Source organism: Takifugu rubripes, chromosome 20, assembly GCF_901000725.2.
Source record: "Takifugu rubripes chromosome 20, fTakRub1.2, whole genome shotgun sequence".
Classification (NCBI taxonomy): Eukaryota; Metazoa; Chordata; class Actinopteri; order Tetraodontiformes; family Tetraodontidae; genus Takifugu; species Takifugu rubripes.
In genome coordinates, this window is record NC_042304.1 from 5,162,567 (window position 1) to 5,180,855 (window position 18,289).

The window sequence follows — 18,289 nt, forward strand, 5'->3', positions numbered from 1 at the left end:
GCAAAGAAGAGGAGGAAAACAGGTTAAAAACCAGAGATGTGCGGGACTCTCATAGCAGTTAGAAGGCAAAGCTGGAATACTCAGCAGAGCGATTGCTTCCACGTGACAGTTGTCAAGGAGACCGAAACCCAGTTCATCTTTTACCATAAATCCTCTTTCCTGCAGCATATAGATCAGGCAGCAAAATGTTGCTTTTAATCAGAAATTGAACTGGCAGGGTTTTTTTTGCTTCCCTGCACTCATCTGCATCGCTCCATCCTCGCCGCTTCCATCCTCCCACGTCCTCCCACTTGTGAGCAAAAATTTAGCACATCACGGGTCTTCATACCCATCATTTGTTATCAAAGGGAGAGCTGTGCTGTAATAATAGAACCCAAAACGGTGCCATGTGTGTGAGTCATGCCGCTGGTGACGAACAGCTGGAGAAGAACCGAGAGGTTGAGCTTCTGGATCACCAACTCTGACCACAGGCGCCCCCTGCTGGGTGAGTGCGGCTGTCACCGCAGCAGAGGGAGCGCTGCGTTCACAGCGGGGGGCATCTCTGCCAGCATGACGGCTGTTATGGGGTTGGAGGTGCAGACACCACTCTGAGCTGCAGGCGCTCTTCCCTCAACACTTGGACTGATCCAACAGAAGAACCGCATTAAACCTGTTTCCTCTGAGCAAGTTTTAACCACATTTTACATAAATAGTTTGCTGAAAATCGTGTTCTCGGCGTTCATGTTCTGCCAGCTGGGTCCACAGGACAAAGAAATAGCTCGACACTTCTGTTTATTTGGAAATAGAATTTCTTCCATGATTTCACATTCTTATGGCTGTAAACATGTTTACAGTCTTGAATCTAATTTTTTACAGGACAAATGGAATCAATCTACAATGAAATATGAATTTAATTTATTTTTCAGGAATCAGGACGATGATTGCCCATAATTACCATCGCCAAGCAGATTATGTGGTAGCAATACATTTGTTTATTTCCTGTTTATGTTGGCAAAAGAGCTTAGTTATGAAGTTAATTAGTTAATATGTATTTTCTGTTGATAATGGGCCATGGAAGAGCTCATTTAATGTTGATATTTTGGATTCTGAAGGGACTTTGATCATCCAAAGAGTAAAGCCGATGTACTTTGACTATAAAGCAACCTATTATGTTGTGCAAATATATATTCCATATACATCCTGAGGGTGAAGGTCATGTGCAGGAATAAGCTGCTTGGTGGAAGGCTGCACTCTTCCAGTGCCTTTTTCCTATAGTGGCAGCAGTTAGCAGACACCACCCACTAAATCAGTCTGCCGGACACCCGCTGATCACCTGACCAACCCTGGACTCTGCTTCAAACGCCACAGGGCTTCCATTTAACTTCACGTTTCGCAAGCAGCCAACAAAAGGCGACGACACAGGGGCTTGGTTTTCCTTCGTTGTGCCTAATTTGACACAAACAAAAGCAGAAAGAGAGGGATCCTTATTGGAATTGCAAACTAGATTCAAACCAGTTGATGTGGATCGGATTTACCCCCAATATGGAGCGTTTGCAGCGTTGTTGAAAGCAGCGCTGGGGGAGCAACCCTCTGCTCTGACACGGAGTCCACCGTTACACTGACGACACCATCTTGTCTGGACACTGACAGGTGGAGTCGTGTGAACTTAAGAACTTCTGAACCTTCATTTGTGTGTTTTAAACATATTTACATACCTGTAACAGTGTGAAATTCACCATCGCAGAGGATTTCTGGTGTCACTGAGACACGGATGGCACCGGTGCCCTCTTTCATTTCAACGCCCACCTAGCGGAGGGTACAGTAGGTCAACCGCTGCGCTGCCGCCTGATTATTGTTAGCTCATAGTTTCACCTCTGTTTCATTCAGGAACACATTCAGGCTTGTCTTGTGGTTGTTAGCGTGGAAGAGGAGACCTGCCAGCCGGTGAGGGCGCAGCTCAAAGACCAACACAAACTGGGATCCAACGTAGAGGGGTTGGTCTGGAAGAGAGGAGCTCATTGTATCCACGGATGTGTTCACATCCTCCAGTAATGTGAAGTGTTTCCGAACCGGAGATGGCGTAGCCCCCGTCGAAGTATGTGCTCATCTCTGCCGGTGTGTTGAAGCAGGGTGGAGTTTTGTGGCTCGCCTCGGGTTCCCGCAAAACTTCCTCGTTTATTTCGACATTCCTGATACATCCAATGATGCTGTTCGTGGGAACGTTGTGTCCCTGGTGAACAGCGCAGAGGAGAAAGGGTTCTTGTCGTGTGCACATGTGGAAAAAGGTCTGCAGACGGGGAGTGAGGCAGGTTTTGCTACACACCTTTGTGTTTCTGGCTGGGTCTCCTCCCAGATAAACCAGGTCGTGCAGATCTAAAGAGGATCCCTCATCGTTGGCTAGGTGTCCATCCGTCACCCGAACACCATCAACCAGAAGATGAAAAGTGCTCTTCTCCACACTGAACTGAACCTGCACACATGAGGACTCCTATGTCACGCAGATTTTATGTTATTTGGCTAAAGAAATGCTAAAATGTTGCAGGTGAAAGGTATTCTTGCCACAACGAAGTGATTAGCTCATCCAAAATCATAATAAATTGAATTCTTGCTCGCTACCAAGTTAAATTCTTCATTTTACTGTGTTCTTGTGCCTTAGACTATGGTATTATCTCTTAGATTTTTTTTAAATCTATAGATATTATTGAATTAGTTAGCTCTTTTATGGAATCAAAAACTCAAAACTGATAGAAATGAAGAAAACGTGGATGAGGGGAGTTTAGCAAATCCTGAATTACTCTGTGCCAGTTCCCATCATTGCTCCTCTGTTTGTGGAAGATGACTCTGTTTTGTCCGAGCGACATCCTGATCTTGCCATTGGCAATGTACAGAGCGAGCAGGGGGACGGCCCCTGCTCCTGCGACGTGGAGGATCAGCCCTTTGGTGGACGTGGTCTTGATATCGAGGGAGAAGTGAGGCCTGTTGGATGTGGGGAACATCACAGTTGCCGTTAATATGACTGATAAAAGCAGAAAATGACAGAAGTTCTGAGACTTAACCGCTTCACCTGTGGTTAAGGTTCTCCTCAGGGATGTAATGGAGCCAGCTGTCCTCAGAGAGCTGGTATTCCCGCTGGGGTTTACACCTGCTGCCAGCCGGAACCTGAATCTGACACAGCAGAGAAGTGACCTGCGGACCCTCTCGTTCAATAGGACTCCAAGAAATAAGAGCTCGTTTCACTCACAGCTGCATCTTCCTGGGGTCTTTTCCATCCGTGGGGGAGAACCAGACTGCACACACCAAGGATGACATCACCTCCCTCATGTGACAGCGAGCTTAGGTCAGCAGGCGTAAATGACCGGTCAGCTCTGCCTCAGTAGATTTGCTGTAAACAGTGATTATAAGAAACGTATTGCGGTGAGAGCAAGGATATTCAAAACGCAGGTGAAAGGTTCCAGACCTCCCCGTGTAGAGGTTAGAGATGCATCCTGAGAATTTCCCTCCGTTTTGTCTCATCCGTCTGTTGCCGGGTGACTGATTCTGAGTCACTTTGATGTTGTCGATCCTGAGCTCCAACCTGGGAAACATCACACCAGGCTCATTTGTGACATTTTAATCAGCATCAGCCCACGGAGGGTGACATAATCTCACCCTGTCGAGCTCCTCGATGTAAACAAATAGTGCCATCCTCCATCATTGCACCTCCTGTCTGATCTCAGTGTATAATTATCACTTGTGACCACAGCATAACCGTCGGCCAGGGACAGCTGGAAGTGGTGGCCCGAAGCCTTCGGAACCATCAGAGGGAAGCAAAGGATCCATTTAGACTTTGAATTGTCGGCTAAAGCTCCAAATGCGGAGTGCAAGGTTCACCTGAGATCCACTCCTGATCAGAGTTCCATATCCGTGCGTGCTCCTGAAGCCCACGGAGACCCGGAGAGGCTGATGATCCTGGAGAAATAGGGGATCCACAGACAGAGGAGCACGCACCGTTGCTGAACGGACACCCTGGAGAGGAAAAGATTAATGTTGAAAGGATTTTGACCTGGATCTGTCCTGTGACCAGGAGCCACTGGGCTGATGCTCACTGGTGCACCCATTCCTGAGAGAGTGTATACAGTACTCAGTATTTGGACTCTGTCACGCTCATGTAGGTCATTTCACCTTTGAGAGGGTTCTACATCTTCCTTAGAGTCCATCTGGGTCGAGTTAAAAGGATCGGCCCTGAACATTCTTGTGAGCGAACAACCCATGAAAAGCAGCACAAGGGTTCCAAAACCTCATCTGAAGGACTCCCATGCTATCCTGATTTTAATGTGTCTTTCACTCACATTTTCATTGGTCCACTCTGCTAAAGAACCAAGTATTGGTGCAGAACTGCAGCAGTGGTTGTCGGTCTGAGATTTTCTCCGTCTCCTCTCAGGATCTGGAGCTTTGGTTGACTTCGTTACCTCTCTGACCAAGATGCTTCTCCCACAACTGTTCGGTTTGTTCAGACAACTGTAGGAAGAGTCCTACTTGACCCAAACACTCCATTAAGCTGTTATTATTTAGACTGATGTGTAACTTAAAACTCAGGTCCAATCCATTATATACAACATAGAGGGAGTCCAATGAAGATGCAGAACCATCTCAAGGCTGAACAAACAGAACTAAATGCCATATGAATGATCAACATGAGTGTGACAGCAAAGAATGTGACTATTTATGTTTTTTCTTTTTTTTAAAAATGAAATTCTGGTTTTGGGATGTTTTCCCTCCCCACTATAAGTTAAGTCAGATTTTAGTTGTGTTAGGAGTCCCGAGTGTTTTCCCTCTCCCCCTCCCCATCTGTGTCTTGTCCGTTTCCCTTGTTTGTCTGTTTTCAGGCTGGGCGGAGCGGCTTCCAGACTCTCCCCTGTTGGGCCATCAAAGCACACCTGAGACTGATCTCCAGTCAATCATCCCTGTGTTATATCTACCTGTGTTAAAAGGTTTGTTGTTCACCCCCTGTGGTACAGCCTGGCTCCTAAAACTCTCTTTGCAAGTTTGTTTCCTCAGACCTGTTTCCAGTCTGGAACTAATCGTTCGCCTTTCCTGCAGGTCGCCTCTCGGATGCCTGCTCCCGTCTGACTGTGTTTGTCTTTCACCTGCACCCTTTGGCTCTGTTCTGAACTTGGACCTCAGTAAACTTGATTTCAGCCTCACGCTATTGTGTGTGTCTGCATTTGGGGTCCTGATTCGTGTCCGCAGATCATAACAAGTTGTTTTTAGGTGTTGTGCTGTCCTGTTCTGGATGATTGACAGCTGCTTTTCTATGGAATCGAATCACAGCCCAAAAGTTTCTTCATTTGGAAACAAAATTCTATTCAATCAAAAACCAACATTTAAAACCGCAATGTTGGGTTTGGATGAAATCCAACCAGGTGTTGCAATTGTTTTCAGTCTCAAGATTTTGTTTTCTGACACTTCCCGGATCAAACTTGATGCTTTTGTACAGGCAATAAGTCAGGAACCAGTTTACCAGCAGTGAGACGGGACATCCGGCAGCCACGCCCAGTGTCTCTCCGTACTCGATGCTCTCTGCGTTTGCAGTCACGTGACCCACACACCCCCTCAGCGGTGGAGACGTGATGTTGTGTCTGAGATATACAAGCGCATTGATACATAACGGCAACAGCAGCCTGCTGAGATGGTGAGAATCCACTCCTCAGTGTGGTTACCTGTGTCTGAGTGACGCCGGCAGGCCTCCAATGTAATACCTCACGTAGCTTGTACCTTGGTTGTGTTCTGCTGAGATCTGATCCGGTCCGTAGTGGACAGTGAACGCATCATCCACGACGACTGCGAACTTTTGGTCCTGAGGGAGGACAGGACAGATCAGTTGAAAGGTGAATTCAGAAGGAATTTGAAGGGTGAATTCAGGAGGCCTGAGGGTGAACCTACGAAGAGACACACTTGTCCAGCACTCTGGACTCGGAGCTCTTTACCCGCCTCCCGTCCTCGCAGCACCAGGAGGCCTCCCTCCAAAATCAGGCAGAAAAACGTCTCCTGTTAACATCCAAAGGACAGAAGCATGTTTAGCACGCTGGTAGACTGCTCTCATCAATAAACGTTTCAAAAGACACCAACTTTGTTTCCGATATAGAACAGCAGGGCATTTGTCTCTCGGCTCTTTGTGCGAAACTTGAAGATTCTTCTGTTCCTCTCGGGGTCCTTTATGAAGGCCACGCGATAACCTGTCCCATCATAGTAATCAGACTCCTCTGACCTGGGCATCCTAAAGAAAAAAGGCCGTCGTGGAGCAGTTGAATCCTGATCTCTACGGGTGCCTTTACTGACTGTCGAGTTTACCTCACAGCCAGATGTGTCGTCTCCATATTAACTGCACGTCGGTAGTTGAAGAGAGAGACAGGATTGTCATTTATGTAGGAAACTTTCATGGCTCCTCTGAATTTGGGATAATCCAACTCTGCCGGAGGCTACAACAAAACACGTCCGGAAAGTGTTCAAGTGCGCTTCATGATTTCAGCTTGATGACATCATCGGAACAAGGATAAATGATCTAAAATTGGAATGGCTCAAAGATATTTGAATTGATAAGGGAATATTTTCAATATTGTTATTTTTTTCGGTGGTCTAGAGATTTTTTTTTTAATGTGGTATTGTGTGGAGTGGTGGAGGACAAAGGAAGTTTTAGGTACTTTATCCCACTGGTTATTGTTCAGGTTCCATGATGTCACATTCTTGGTTTCCAATGCTCAGAAACCTTATGTAAAGAGAAGGTCAGATACCTTAAAGTCTTCAGGATAGCCCCCCACATAGAGAACAAGACTATGGGGATCGAGCCCAAGAACACCGGAGGTCGTGTTTGGAAGGTTGCGTTTCGGGGAGAGCTGGACGGGCTGCTGCGAGGTGAAGTTCTGCGTGATGTGAACTTCAGCATCCTGGTAAACTCTGCAGAAGGTGATGAGACACAGGCATAATCTGAGGGTCAGATCTGGTGGAGGCGGGAGAAAATTAAAGTGGGTCACCTGTGGAAAACAACTCTGTCCATGTTAGAGGAGTTGGCGCTGGCTTCTGTGATTTGGCTGGTTTCGACTTCATGGACCAACCCCCCTAATTTATAGACACAGATCAGGACTTTGTGTCTGAAGGCCATCCCGATGTAGTCGCCAGAGGTCTGAAAAGGAAAAAATACAGACAAAAAGCTCAAAACAAAGTCACACTGGAAAAATGGACATTTTTTATCTACTTAAAGACGTTCTTGCTCACGTTCCTGTTGCCCATATAGAAAACAAAGGCGTTTCCGTCCCTGTGTTTGTCCCGGCGTCTCTTACGCCTGGAGCGGTCCCCAGAGAGATGGCGATTCATAAGCAGATCAACAACAGTAAATGCTTTAATGTCTTCAAGGTTTCTGGGAGGAGGAAGCTCCACGTGACCTTTTCCATTGAAGATTGTGGCAAAGGAGAGCTGAAAAAAGAAAGAAAAACAGAGGAGGTAGCATGAGGTAATGTTTTCTGCCTATCCATTATTTCTTTATAGATTTATTGTACATATTTTTTTTAAAAAAACAAACCCTATTAACAAGGTTTCTTGCTTCTTCTATGACATCCTTTATTTTCCTGATACTTTCTGTCATGTTTTCACCAACAGGGGGCGCTCTCTTGCTGAGTCCCTCAACATGTCTGACTTGGTCTTCCAACACAGGAAGATTTTGACTCAAATTCCGGCCTGGAATCAATGTTAAAGTTTTCAAAGTCACCTGAATCAAACGAGGGTCCCGTTATTACGTCAATGCAGCTATTTTTTCCATCAGAAGCACTTACACGCGTCCCCCGCCTCAGACAGTAAATAGTTGGAATCTCCGTTGGTCAAAGTTATCGCCTCCACTTCCTGGCTGATGTGGCGCAGTCTCTCTGTTACTATGGCGGCGGTGGAGGTTAGAACAGACGCAGCGGTTTTCACAGACTCTATCAGGGCGGCTGTGTCGTCTGGAATTAAGAATAATGGCTCATGCTGCTGATCTGAATAATCAGTTAATAATAAACAGTCCTCCCACCTCTTCCGATGGATTTGAGATCATCATTCAGGATCGAGATGTTCCTGGCCAGTGAGTCCTGTTCATCCTGTTGTTTGTTGATCTCATCTTTCCAGGTCTTCACTGTATTTGACGCCACTACAAAATAAACAGTCAACCTAAGTTTAGAGCTCTCAATTGGAAACACAATTGTGAGGTCTAAAAGCTAGGCCTGATGTGTCGATCTTTTGGTCTAGAGAACATTCAAATCTACGCACCGCCGATGTCTCGTTCAGTCTCACTGACATCCGTCCACAAACGCTTGGATTCATCTCTCAGTCTTCCAGTTGTGTTGACCAGATCTTCAGCTCTCATGACCTGATTTATTGTGAATTTGCAGAGGTCAAATCTCTCAGAAGCTGTAAGAATTGCCTCATCTTACCTCTAAGGCTTGACCTATGACCTCTGAGGACTGATTTGCTGCGCCCTCTGCCTCCTCTATTATGTTCCCTATGTTGCCATTGGGCCCGATACCCAGAGCATCGACGGTACTGCCGGTCACATTATCAAACACTCTGCAATGTCACACACAACAGGGAATATGAACAGTAACACAACTGTCTTCAAATTAAATTAAATGATATCAATTTATACACTCACTGCTGAATCTGTTCTACCACTCTGTGGAGTTCCTCTGCATGTTCTTCAGCCTCGGCGACCACATTCGCCTTCGCCATTATTGAGAAGATGCAGTTCAACCTGGTCAGGAGTTCAAGTTTGGCCCCGTCTGTCTGAGCCGCGTGGCTCTCGAAGTCCTGCAGTTCACACTCGTTAGCATACGCCTGATGTGCCAAAATGAGCAGTGAGGGGTTTCAACGTACTGTTTTAATGTTCCTCAATGTTGAAAGAACGTCTGAGACGTTACCCAGCAGGTCTCTAATGGTTTCAGATGCATGGAGGAGTCCGCCTTCCTCTCTTTGCAGCTGTGGGTGGAGACGCTGCACCACAGGGTACAACATCAGTGTGACTGTACTGTCAGTATGAACACACAGATCTGCAGTCACATCACCTCCACACGTCCCAGCACGGAAAGACTCCTGAGATTGAGGCCCAAAAGCCTGTCGGCCCTGTCTGCTGCATCTGCCAGCAGCTCAGACATCCACCTGAGAGACGACTCTGAGGCCATCAGAGAGTCTGAAGACTGCTTTAACATCATCTGAAGGTCTGCCGCAGTCGCCTTCCTGATCGTGTTCAACACTGTCACGATGCAGAGATCCACAGTTTAACTTGGTCAGATTTGATTTGATTATTGTTGCCAAGCATTGTTTGCATGATTGTTATATCTAGTGAAAGACAACAAAACTGTTTTTTTTGTGTATCAACCTGTTAATATGTTTATTTTAGCTATAAAGTAAGCCATTTTTAAAAGATTTGGATGCTAAATCCACCTGTAAGAGCTGCGTGGTTCTGTCATGGTAACAGCTAACACTTATACATGGCATAAATCCCACATTTATATTTTTATCAGCAGAGTCTATTCGGACATGGAGCACCAGGATTCTGACTACCAGATAAGGCATTCAAATTAAATAAATTTAAAAAAAGAAAAAAAAAGAGGAACATTCTCTCCACTGAGCAACACTGAGCAGCATCCTGTTCTGGAGGGAAACCACTCACAGGTGTGGGCCTCCTCTTGCCCCCTGACAGCTTTGTCTCTCTGACTGATGCAGCGACTCTTCCTCACTTCCTGGATGATCTCCTGAGCTGCCTCCACCACCTTACTCTGTTCGGGCGGCGTCGGTGACGGGCCAGGTTTCACCTCTGGTAGCTGCTTTCTCATGGTGTCATGGTAGAATGACAGAAACGCTCCTGTTAATGTTATGCGGTACTTTGAAACAGGTGGTTTTTACCTCATGTATGCTTTTAATACAGCTCTGTCTGGTGAGCGGAGGTACCTTTTGCTCTCATTATGACCACTTCAGCTTGAGAGAGGAGATCTTCCATCTTTTCATTTATTTCATTCACCTTCAGATCTAAGGCAGCTCCGAATACCTGGACAGAGGAGAGGCTAATGCTCACTGGTTATAAGTTCATAGGAAGGTTTCACCATAAAATGAAGCAGTGATTCATGTTCATGTTTCATATGATAATTTGAATGGTTCTTCTGAGGTTTGACTTCAAAAACTCACCTCTTCTCCTATTTTACTAAGGTCGTCCGTGGTCACAGCAGCGTCTCCTTCCAGCTGTATCACCGTGGCATTCCGGAGTTTTATACTTGTGCTGAAGTTCCTGAGGAGAAGCTGAAACAACAGAACAGATGAAGAAGCATCATTGTGTAGAAAAATGCTGCTTCCTTTCCTAAGACTGTTATATTTACCTTGGTTACCTGTGTTACTATCACCTTGGTTACCTGTGTTATATCTACCTTAGTTACCTGTGTTACCGTCACCTTGGTTACCTGTGTTACTATCACCTTGGTTACCTGTGTTATATCTACCTTGGTTACCTGTGTTACCGTCACCTTGGTTACCTGTGTTATATCTACCTTGGTTACGTGTGTTACTATCACCTTGGTTACCTGTGTTATATCTACCTTGGTTACCTGTGTTACCGTCACCTTGGTTACCTGTTTTATAGCTACCTTGGTTACCTGTGTTACCGTCACCTTGGTTACCTGTGTTACTATCACCTTGGTTACCTGTGTTATATCTACCTTGGTTACCTGTGTTACCGTCACCTTGGTTACCTGTGTTACCGTCACCTTGGTTACCTGTTTTATAGCTACCTTGGTTACCTGTGTTATATCTACCTTGGTTACCTGTGTTACTATCACCTTGGTTACCTGTGTTATATCTACCTTGGTTACCTGTGTTATATCTACCTTGGCTACCTGTTTTATAGCTACCTTGGTTACCTGCGTTAGAGCTACCTTGGTTACCTGTGTTACTATCACCTTGGTTACCTGTGTTATATCTACCTTGGTTACCCGTGTTACCGTCACCTTGGTTACCTGTGTTATATCTACCTTGGTTACCTGTGGTACTATCACCTTGGTTACCTGCGTTAGAGCTACCTTAGTTTCAGAGATGTGAGCTCCCAGGTGACTCAGCCTGGAGATGGAGTCTATGTCAGCAGAGATGTTCTGCAGCCGCTGCTTCACAGACACCAGGGCATCATCCCACTTTTCTGTTTCTACAAGCAGGGTGGAGCTGCAGCTCTCACCACGGCAACCATCAACAGAGCCGCTGTCACCAGATGAAATGCATTCTTTTGAAAGACAAACATATTGAGCATCATAGAAAGTTTGTACCTCAATAACCTGCCTGTTAGACACAGAAAAATCCTCCTGCTGGATAAATTTACATTTAATAAAGATGATTTTTCTACTTGTGTCATATGTTATTACCTCCTGTTAAAGGATCACATATGCTCATGTTGTTGTCTTTACAGATGCATGGTTTACAGCTGCCTCCATCCTTCACCGGGTTACCATAGTAACCAAACGCACATCTTACAGAAACAACAGTAAACACAGGACACTCCTTGATTCCAGGACTGGAGTTCTTTCACGATGATAAGAAAAGTGGAAGGAAATGATCACCTCTCACAGTTGGCTCCGATGTAACCTCGCTTACACAAACACTCCATCACTCCTGATCCGATGTCCAGACAGGCCACAGCGAAGCTGCAGACAGACAGAATGAGCTTTTCCTGCGGATACATGACAACCAGAAAGAAGAAGAAGAAGCAGACTTGTTCCTGGTGGAGGGGCACGGACAGGCCTGGCACGTCTGGTTCACCGCACCTCTATAATAACCCTCTTTACAGCGTTCACAGCTGTCACCGGTGGTGTTGAAGCGACAGTTCTGCAGGTCACAACAATCCTGTTAATAATCACTGATTCGATCCAAACATGTTTAATCTGCTGTGGTTGGCTGAAACTTTGGGGTCAGAGCTTCACCAAATCGGCACCTCAGCTCTGAGAGGACGATGAGGACATGAGTGAACCTTTGCTCTGTTGCTACTTTATCTGCACACCCACCAAGCAGTTCCCCGTGTCCCCGTCACACTCGCTGGAGAATCCGCTACAGCTGCAGGGAACACACCGACACCTGTAGGGACCCACCGGCTCTCTGTAGAAGCCAGGGCTGCACTTCTGTGGAGACGAAGACACATGTCAGCCCATCACGTCCCCGCACACACATCAACTGCTAAGAACAAAGCTTTTGGGTGGTTTTGATTTGGTGACATTAAAATTAAAATAAATCTGACTGTCGCAAGAATGGTCGGCGGTGGAAGAGACAGAGGGAGATGGAAGCTTCTTTCCCCAAGAATATATTTTTATTTTTATATGTTTAAAAGTGTGCAAAACTTCCCGTGCTCAGAGTATAACCAAAATACAAACACAAACTAAGCAAAACAATAACTAGAAAATACCAAAAATAAAGTGGCTTCAAAGTTGCCAGGCTAAATAAATTCAATACCATAAAGACCCTGCACACTTCTACTCAGCCACAACTTCGACCCTTTCTCCATCATGCCAAACCCAAAACGAACCACCCGTCTGGGCCTACTACAGGGCTTATATACCCCCCCCCCCCCCCACACACACACACACACACACACAGATTAAACCAATTATCAAAATTATTATCACGCTAAATAATACATTTCTAAACTCAAAATAACAACTGAGAAGAACATACATAATATGCATACCCATCCAAAGGAAATTTCCACCACCAAAAACCACCCAGTGCATAGTACAATACATGTTCACCCTACCACAATGAAACACTAGGTGCAGTCTAGGTGTTGAGGGGGTCCGGTTTAGTGACCTCAGGATCGGGTCTCTGCTTTTTGCGGATGATGTGGTCCTGTTGCCGTCATCGGCCCGTGACCTCCAACTATCACTGGATCGGTTCGCCGCCGCATGTGAAGCGGCTGGGATGAAAATCAGCACCTCCATATCCGAGGCCATGGTTCTCAACCGGAAAAAGGTGGAGTGCCTTCTCTGGGTCAAGGAGGAGATCCTGCCTCAAGTGGAGGAGTTCAACTACCTCGGGGTCTTGTTCACGAGTGAGGGAAGAATGGAGCGGGAGATCGACAGGCGGATCTGACCGGTCCGTAGTGGTGAAGAGAGATTTACCGGTCGATCTTCGTTCCTACCCTCACCTATGGTCATGAGCTTTGGGTAATGACCGAAAGAACGAGATCACGGGTACAAGCGGCCGAAATGAGCCTCCTCCGTAGGGTGGCTGGGCTCTCCCTTAGAGATAGGGTGAGAAGCTCTGCCATCCGGGAGGAGCTCGGAGTAGAGCCGCTGCTCCTCCGCGTTGAGAGGAGCCAGATGAGGTGGCTTGGGCATCTAGTTAGGATGCCCCCTGGACGCCTCCCTGGTGAGGTGTTCAGGGCATGTCCCTCCGGTAGGAGACCCCCGGGAAGACCCAGGACACGTTGGAGAGACTATGTCTCTCAACTGGTCTGGGAACGCCTGGGGATCCCCCCGGATGAGCTGGAAGAGGTAGCCGGGGAGAGGGAAGTCTGGGCTTCTCTCCTTAGGCTGCTGCCCCCGCGACCCGACCCCGGATAAGCGGTAGAGGATGGATGGATGGATGGACAATGAAACACCCCCGCTAAAATAGATTGTGCCGTAGCCCCCGCGAAACCCCTCCATAAATACAAACATTGAACAGTCCAACAGTTTCACCAAAACCAGGAAGTATGTCACGCGGGTGAGTCACTGAAATACTGATGCTTTTGATAAACAAATAAACCTTGATGTTTTAAACAGCCATAGTGTATGTGTGATTCTTTGAGGATGTTGGGTAATGTTAAGCAGACGGAAGGTGTTACTGGGAGACAATATGAAGTGCATTGCTAACGCGAGTGGAAACAATTGTAACATAAATGCCAGTTGGCCAATCCGTGCATATCGGCTACAACGTAATCCCATGAGAGGTTATGGCAAAAAGTGGTGTGTGACATGCTTAAAACTAAGTAAACCAAACCACGGTATGGGAATGAAATGCAACACAGCGGAAGGTCAGCCACGATATTAAAATGTTGCCGGCAAATAGCTGCCTATGCGCTGTGCGCTTGTGTGAAGGAATGTGTGTGTGTGTGTGTGTGTGTGTGTGTGTGTGTGTGTGTGTGTGTGTGTGTGTGTGTGTGTGTGTGTGTGCGTGCACAAGCGGCACGGCTCACTCCGTGACACCACCCCCCCCTTCTGAAAATGCCCCCTGTGGCATCCTAGAGAGGACGTCGGCAGTACAGTTCATTTTCCCTGCTCTGTACAACACATCAAAATCAAATGGCTGTATAGCCAGGAACCACCTGCTGCTGTTTTAATAAAACAAAAAGAGGAGTGAGGACCTCAGTAGAGCTGCTTCATAGGTTTCAAAAACAGAGTTTCAGAGTACACAAACGCTGGTTTACCTGACCAGTAACCCCTGCTGTCTGGTTGCTGAACAAAGGATCACAGAACCTTCTCCCTCCATGTGTCTCCCGAGGGCTCTTCCTGTGCTGCTCGTACCTGAACTTTAACGATTGTTGTGCAGAGAGAGAACCTGGATGCAGGCAAAGCAGCCAGAGAGAAATGCGAAGCAGCGGAGCGAGCCGTTGCATTGTGGCCGATTCAGAGAGAGATAATCCTCCGGCTGCAGGTAAGATGTCAACCTTTGAGCTCTCCGACTGCAGACCAGCATGAAGGGAAACTGCGTAGATGAGCCTGACCCTGCACAAGTGTCAACGAGGCGTGGCTAAGAGTTCTGCCACGTTTCTGCTCCGCCGCTGCCAGTGAGACCGGGACTACTTTATCTCTGCGGAGGTTTCTTCATCTGCGCCGTCATAAAACGGCCTGCAAATGCAGGTCAAACACAGGTGAACTGACATCTGCAAACTCCTCATGCTCGCGTGTTCACTCCAAATCAGCCACCATGAAAGGTTGGAAAAGCATTTTATTACTTACAAATGAAAGTATGCCTCTGCAAGTAAAAAGTGGGGATTACATCATTTTACACTGTGACTCGAAACATAATGTTAAAGATTATAAATCAGGATAGTGTCCATCACAGGATTATTTCCAGGATGGTGACAGGACTTGTTATATTGCAAGGATTGCTTTTTGAAGATCCCTAAAGGTCAAAAAGGTCAAACTGATGAAGGCGTTTTCGCAGTATTCATAAACAGTATATCTTATATTTACTGTATACCAAATGTCTGTGGTTTATATGACAAAAAATAGATTACAAAAACCAATAATGCTAATGCCAGCAAATTGCTGCATTTTCACAATAAAATCACGTCCTAATTTCAAAACATTATTTGAATGCCTCGGCCTGTGTGTTCTACGTCCCTGAGAGAAGTACCACAAACTGTGGCCCCAGCGAGTCAACGTTTCACAAGGGAGGAACCATGACGGGCCGCATCGCTGGGACCGAAGACGAAAGAGGAGACTCCGAATCACAGGATGGGGTACAGGGCGTAGCTGGCGATGCCGCACGGGTTCTTGCCGTCTCGAATGAGGCGCATGTACCCGCCTTCCCCCCAACTGGGCCCCCAACTGAAAAGAGTTTTAAAAAAAGACACGTTGAAGGAACTGCTGCTGACACGGGGCAGTCGTGGCTATGGTGCTTTTCCCCGGACCTGTTTTTGATGAGCCAGTAGTCCTGACCTCCCTCAGAACCGTAGCCGACCAGCAGCACCGCGTGGCTCAGATTGTTCGGGTTACAGTTGGACTCCTCGTATATTCCTGGGGAAGACAGTTATGGTCGATGCATAAAAACTAGGAGCTGTCAAACAGGAACAGGAAGTTGATTATTAATAGAACTACGGTGGCCCAGAGGGCCATCACTTTTAACCTTTCAGTAAATTTTAAACTTACCTGAGCTGTAGAACAGGAAGCTTGAGTGAGACGCATCGATGGCCACTGTGATGGGGCCGATAGTTGCCACGGCATCGGCCAGAGCCTGCTCATCTCCTTTGGGTATGAACCTGTAGTCTTTAATGTGCGCCACCGCAAGTCTGCTGTCATAGTAACAGGGCTGGGTGTCCTGTTGGGGGAAACACAGGACAGGAGGTGAAGAGAAGCGGCTGGCTGTGGCGATGAAGCGCAGGAGCCGTCCTCACCACTGAGGTGTACGGGTAGGTGATGGTGGACTCCAGGCCGTTGTTCACCACGTAATCGTAGGCGTTGGCCATCCAGGCGCCGCTGCAGCCGTAGGTACCGTAAGACTTGGAACAGTCCACCAGGTTCTGCTCGCTCAAGGATATGAGCTGACCCGTCTTCTTGAATATTTGTCCCTCAATGGCTCCTGTAGTGCTGAAGGCCCAGCAAGAGCCGCAGTAACCCTGCCAACAAACATTTACATTACATTTTACAGGACTGGTCCCACATTAGAGGCATCCATCACAACTTTAGGACCCAGTCTTACCTGGTCTTTCACCTCGGTGACGTAACCCATCTGCCTGTAGTCGATAACCATCCCGTCAAATTTTTTAGCGCTGTTGCGGAGCTTTCGGGACGCGACCGTCTTTCCTCTCTTTGCCAACTGGGCGTCTATCATGGCACCTTGCAAAACCTGGAACTCTTGAGCTGTCTGGAACACGCAGGAGAGGTTACCACACAGGAGGTATGGATTAGTGAGAAGGATAATAGAAAATTTAGACGCTCCCTTTTCTGTGTTAAAGCTGAGAAAGCAGACAAATAAGCACCAGTTGTAATTTTATCTTTACAGAGATACAACCTTCAAACCAAACTGCATTCTTCAAACTCGACTCTTTGGCATCTTTATGTTTAACCCTTAACATGTTTCATAAAGCGCTGTTCAAAAATGATCTTTGAACAACAACTGACAGAAATAAGTCAATAACTATTTATTCATACACAGTTTGGAGCACTTTTTTCCTGAGTCTTTGACTTTCTTGGATCATCTAATTCAGAAGTTTTCAAAGTAAAGGGGAAAAAAAGTACAACTATGTAAAGATACTACTTAATGTTTGGTTTGGTAACTAAACTGTGACCTCGGGCTGATGTTCAGGCTTAAGGTCAACTGTTAAATTCTTTAACATCTATCTAAACTTTGGTTCTCACCAGATCTCCGTATTTATTCATGGCCATAGTAAAATGCTTGGAGCCCATTAAAAACCCCTGATTGTTGTCTTCAATCTGCTGCTTGTTCCCCTCCCAGATGACCTTCCTCTGCATGTCCTCCTGCACAACAAATGCAAACACATCACCGTCCGTTAGGGTCAGCTGGGGCACATGCGTGCACGTGGACTCGGCGCTCGCGTCTCAGAGCTGATGTGTCTCACCATATCTTCATAGGAGATTCCGTTTGTGCTCTTCCAGATATCCCAATCAGTCAGGATCGCCTCGTCCGAGTCTGAGGCCACCTGCTGAGGGAAGCACAGGAGGGCGAGGAGCAGGACTGCCGTCCGCAGGGAGGGGGCGCGAAGCCCTGCAAGAGGATCAGAGTGAGACCGCGAGTAGGACCTCCAGACCTTTAGTCTGGTGCAGCTGCTCTTCATCAAAGCCTTTTTTATGCAAACGCTTCTATGCACATCTACTTTGAAACTATTGCATATCGGCTATTTAAAATGTGAAAGTTTAGACGAATTGTCAGTTCAACTGGAAGTCTTCCAGCACAAAAGAAGGCCAGGTGCATTTAAAATGTTACATTCATTTCAATATTAGTTCATTTGGTTTGTTAAATCCAACTCCATACTATTTTCAATCATCTAAGAATGACCATTATCTGATTGAACTCTAACTAAGTTGCACTTTCATGTAGAATTATTTTGTATTACAAAACAGGAATATCAAGCTAAAAGACTGCAATGTCTGTCAAGTACAAGACAACTGTTTGCAAAGTGCAAAATGCACATTTTCCTGCTGATCCCCCAATACAATACTTAAAAAATATAAAATAAAACATCTGTACAAATGTTTTGTAGTTTGCCCGTCCAGCTTACCTGCATGGATGTGAGTCTGTTTAGTTCCCATGATGTGAGCGTGGTTCCAGACAGCCACAGACTCGCTCTCCTCCTCCCTTTTATAGCCTTGGAGCAGTCCATGCTTCCACTATACTTTACTGAATCCCTAAATCAACACTGTTGCAAGCACCTGAGAGGGACATTAGTCAACAAAAATAAGATGCTTACGCTACTCCTCCTCAGTAATGCCACCATTATCATCAAGAAAGAGCTAAAGCTGCAATATTGTGAATCTTGGCATGGAATTTTGTAATTAGCAATAATTCTTGACATTATACTTTATACACAAATGACTAAAATAAAACAGATTCAGGTGAA

General features: G+C 46.3%; 3 protein-coding genes across 3 annotated transcripts; all 3 read right to left on the bottom strand.

The window, feature by feature from the left end:
- Window positions 1-866: 866 nt before the first annotated feature.
- On the bottom strand, window positions 867-9,808 carry LOC105417905 (laminin subunit alpha-3-like). Its single transcript, XM_011614566.2, has 29 exons — window positions 9,653-9,808; window positions 9,045-9,232; window positions 8,857-8,973; window positions 8,636-8,790; window positions 8,418-8,550; window positions 8,254-8,353; window positions 8,018-8,134; window positions 7,785-7,949; window positions 7,535-7,689; window positions 7,231-7,428; window positions 6,990-7,138; window positions 6,750-6,912; window positions 6,310-6,437; window positions 6,088-6,235; window positions 5,902-6,006; window positions 5,679-5,815; window positions 5,480-5,597; window positions 3,850-3,984; window positions 3,628-3,764; window positions 3,437-3,553; window positions 3,221-3,344; window positions 3,044-3,144; window positions 2,775-2,955; window positions 2,303-2,449; window positions 2,050-2,209; window positions 1,852-1,979; window positions 1,695-1,785; window positions 1,515-1,622; window positions 867-1,425 (listed from the first exon to the last, which is right to left on the bottom strand). Exons 2-29 carry the CDS (start codon window positions 9,189-9,191, stop codon window positions 1,286-1,288), a joined length of 3,804 nt encoding a protein of 1,267 aa, XP_011612868.2. The 5' UTR covers window positions 9,192-9,232; window positions 9,653-9,808; the 3' UTR covers window positions 867-1,285.
- On the bottom strand, window positions 9,705-14,724 carry LOC115247323 (laminin subunit alpha-3-like). Its single transcript, XM_029828679.1, has 9 exons — window positions 14,414-14,724; window positions 12,018-12,131; window positions 11,729-11,841; window positions 11,577-11,660; window positions 11,382-11,485; window positions 11,049-11,242; window positions 10,165-10,275; window positions 9,931-10,027; window positions 9,705-9,806 (listed from the first exon to the last, which is right to left on the bottom strand). The coding sequence occupies exons 1-9, from the start codon at window positions 14,600-14,602 to the stop codon at window positions 9,754-9,756; spliced, it is 1,059 nt and encodes a 352-aa protein (XP_029684539.1). The 5' UTR covers window positions 14,603-14,724; the 3' UTR covers window positions 9,705-9,753.
- A 614-nt stretch (window positions 14,725-15,338) lies between these two features.
- Window positions 15,339-16,492, bottom strand: cts12 (cathepsin 12). The gene is made up of 5 exons (XM_029827644.1): window positions 16,411-16,492; window positions 16,106-16,327; window positions 15,861-16,029; window positions 15,623-15,728; window positions 15,339-15,539 (listed from the first exon to the last, which is right to left on the bottom strand). The coding sequence occupies exons 1-5, from the start codon at window positions 16,459-16,461 to the stop codon at window positions 15,440-15,442; spliced, it is 648 nt and encodes a 215-aa protein (XP_029683504.1). The 5' UTR covers window positions 16,462-16,492; the 3' UTR covers window positions 15,339-15,439.
- Window positions 16,493-18,289: the final 1,797 nt, after the last annotated feature.

Excerpts from the sequence above, each read along its gene's own strand:
- LOC105417905 (XM_011614566.2), bottom strand. The coding sequence starts at position 9,191 with ATGATGTTAAAGCAGTCTTCAGACTCTCTGATGGCCTCAGAGTCGTCT. Across the intron at positions 3,554-3,627 it reads ACATCGAGGAGCTCGACAGG|GTTGGAGCTCAGGATCGACA; the intron begins GTGAGATTATGT and ends GATGTTTCCCAG. Across the intron at positions 2,956-3,043 it reads GAGGAGAACCTTAACCACAG|GCCTCACTTCTCCCTCGATA; the intron begins GTGAAGCGGTTA and ends CACATCCAACAG.
- LOC115247323 (XM_029828679.1), bottom strand. The coding sequence starts at position 14,602 with ATGCAACGGCTCGCTCCGCTGCTTCGCATTTCTCTCTGGCTGCTTTGC. Across the intron at positions 12,132-14,413 it reads CAGCAGGGGTTACTGGTCAG|AAGTGCAGCCCTGGCTTCTA; the intron begins GTAAACCAGCGT and ends TCGTCTCCACAG. Across the intron at positions 10,276-11,048 it reads CTCACATCTCTGAAACTAAG|CTTCTCCTCAGGAACTTCAG; the intron begins GTAGCTCTAACG and ends CTGTTGTTTCAG.
- cts12 (XM_029827644.1), bottom strand. The coding sequence starts at position 16,461 with ATGGTTATCGACTACAGGCAGATGGGTTACGTCACCGAGGTGAAAGAC. Across the intron at positions 16,030-16,105 it reads CCTACCCGTACACCTCAGTG|GACACCCAGCCCTGTTACTA; the intron begins GTGAGGACGGCT and ends TTCCCCCAACAG. Across the intron at positions 15,729-15,860 it reads CTTCCTGTTCTACAGCTCAG|GAATATACGAGGAGTCCAAC; the intron begins GTAAGTTTAAAA and ends TGTCTTCCCCAG.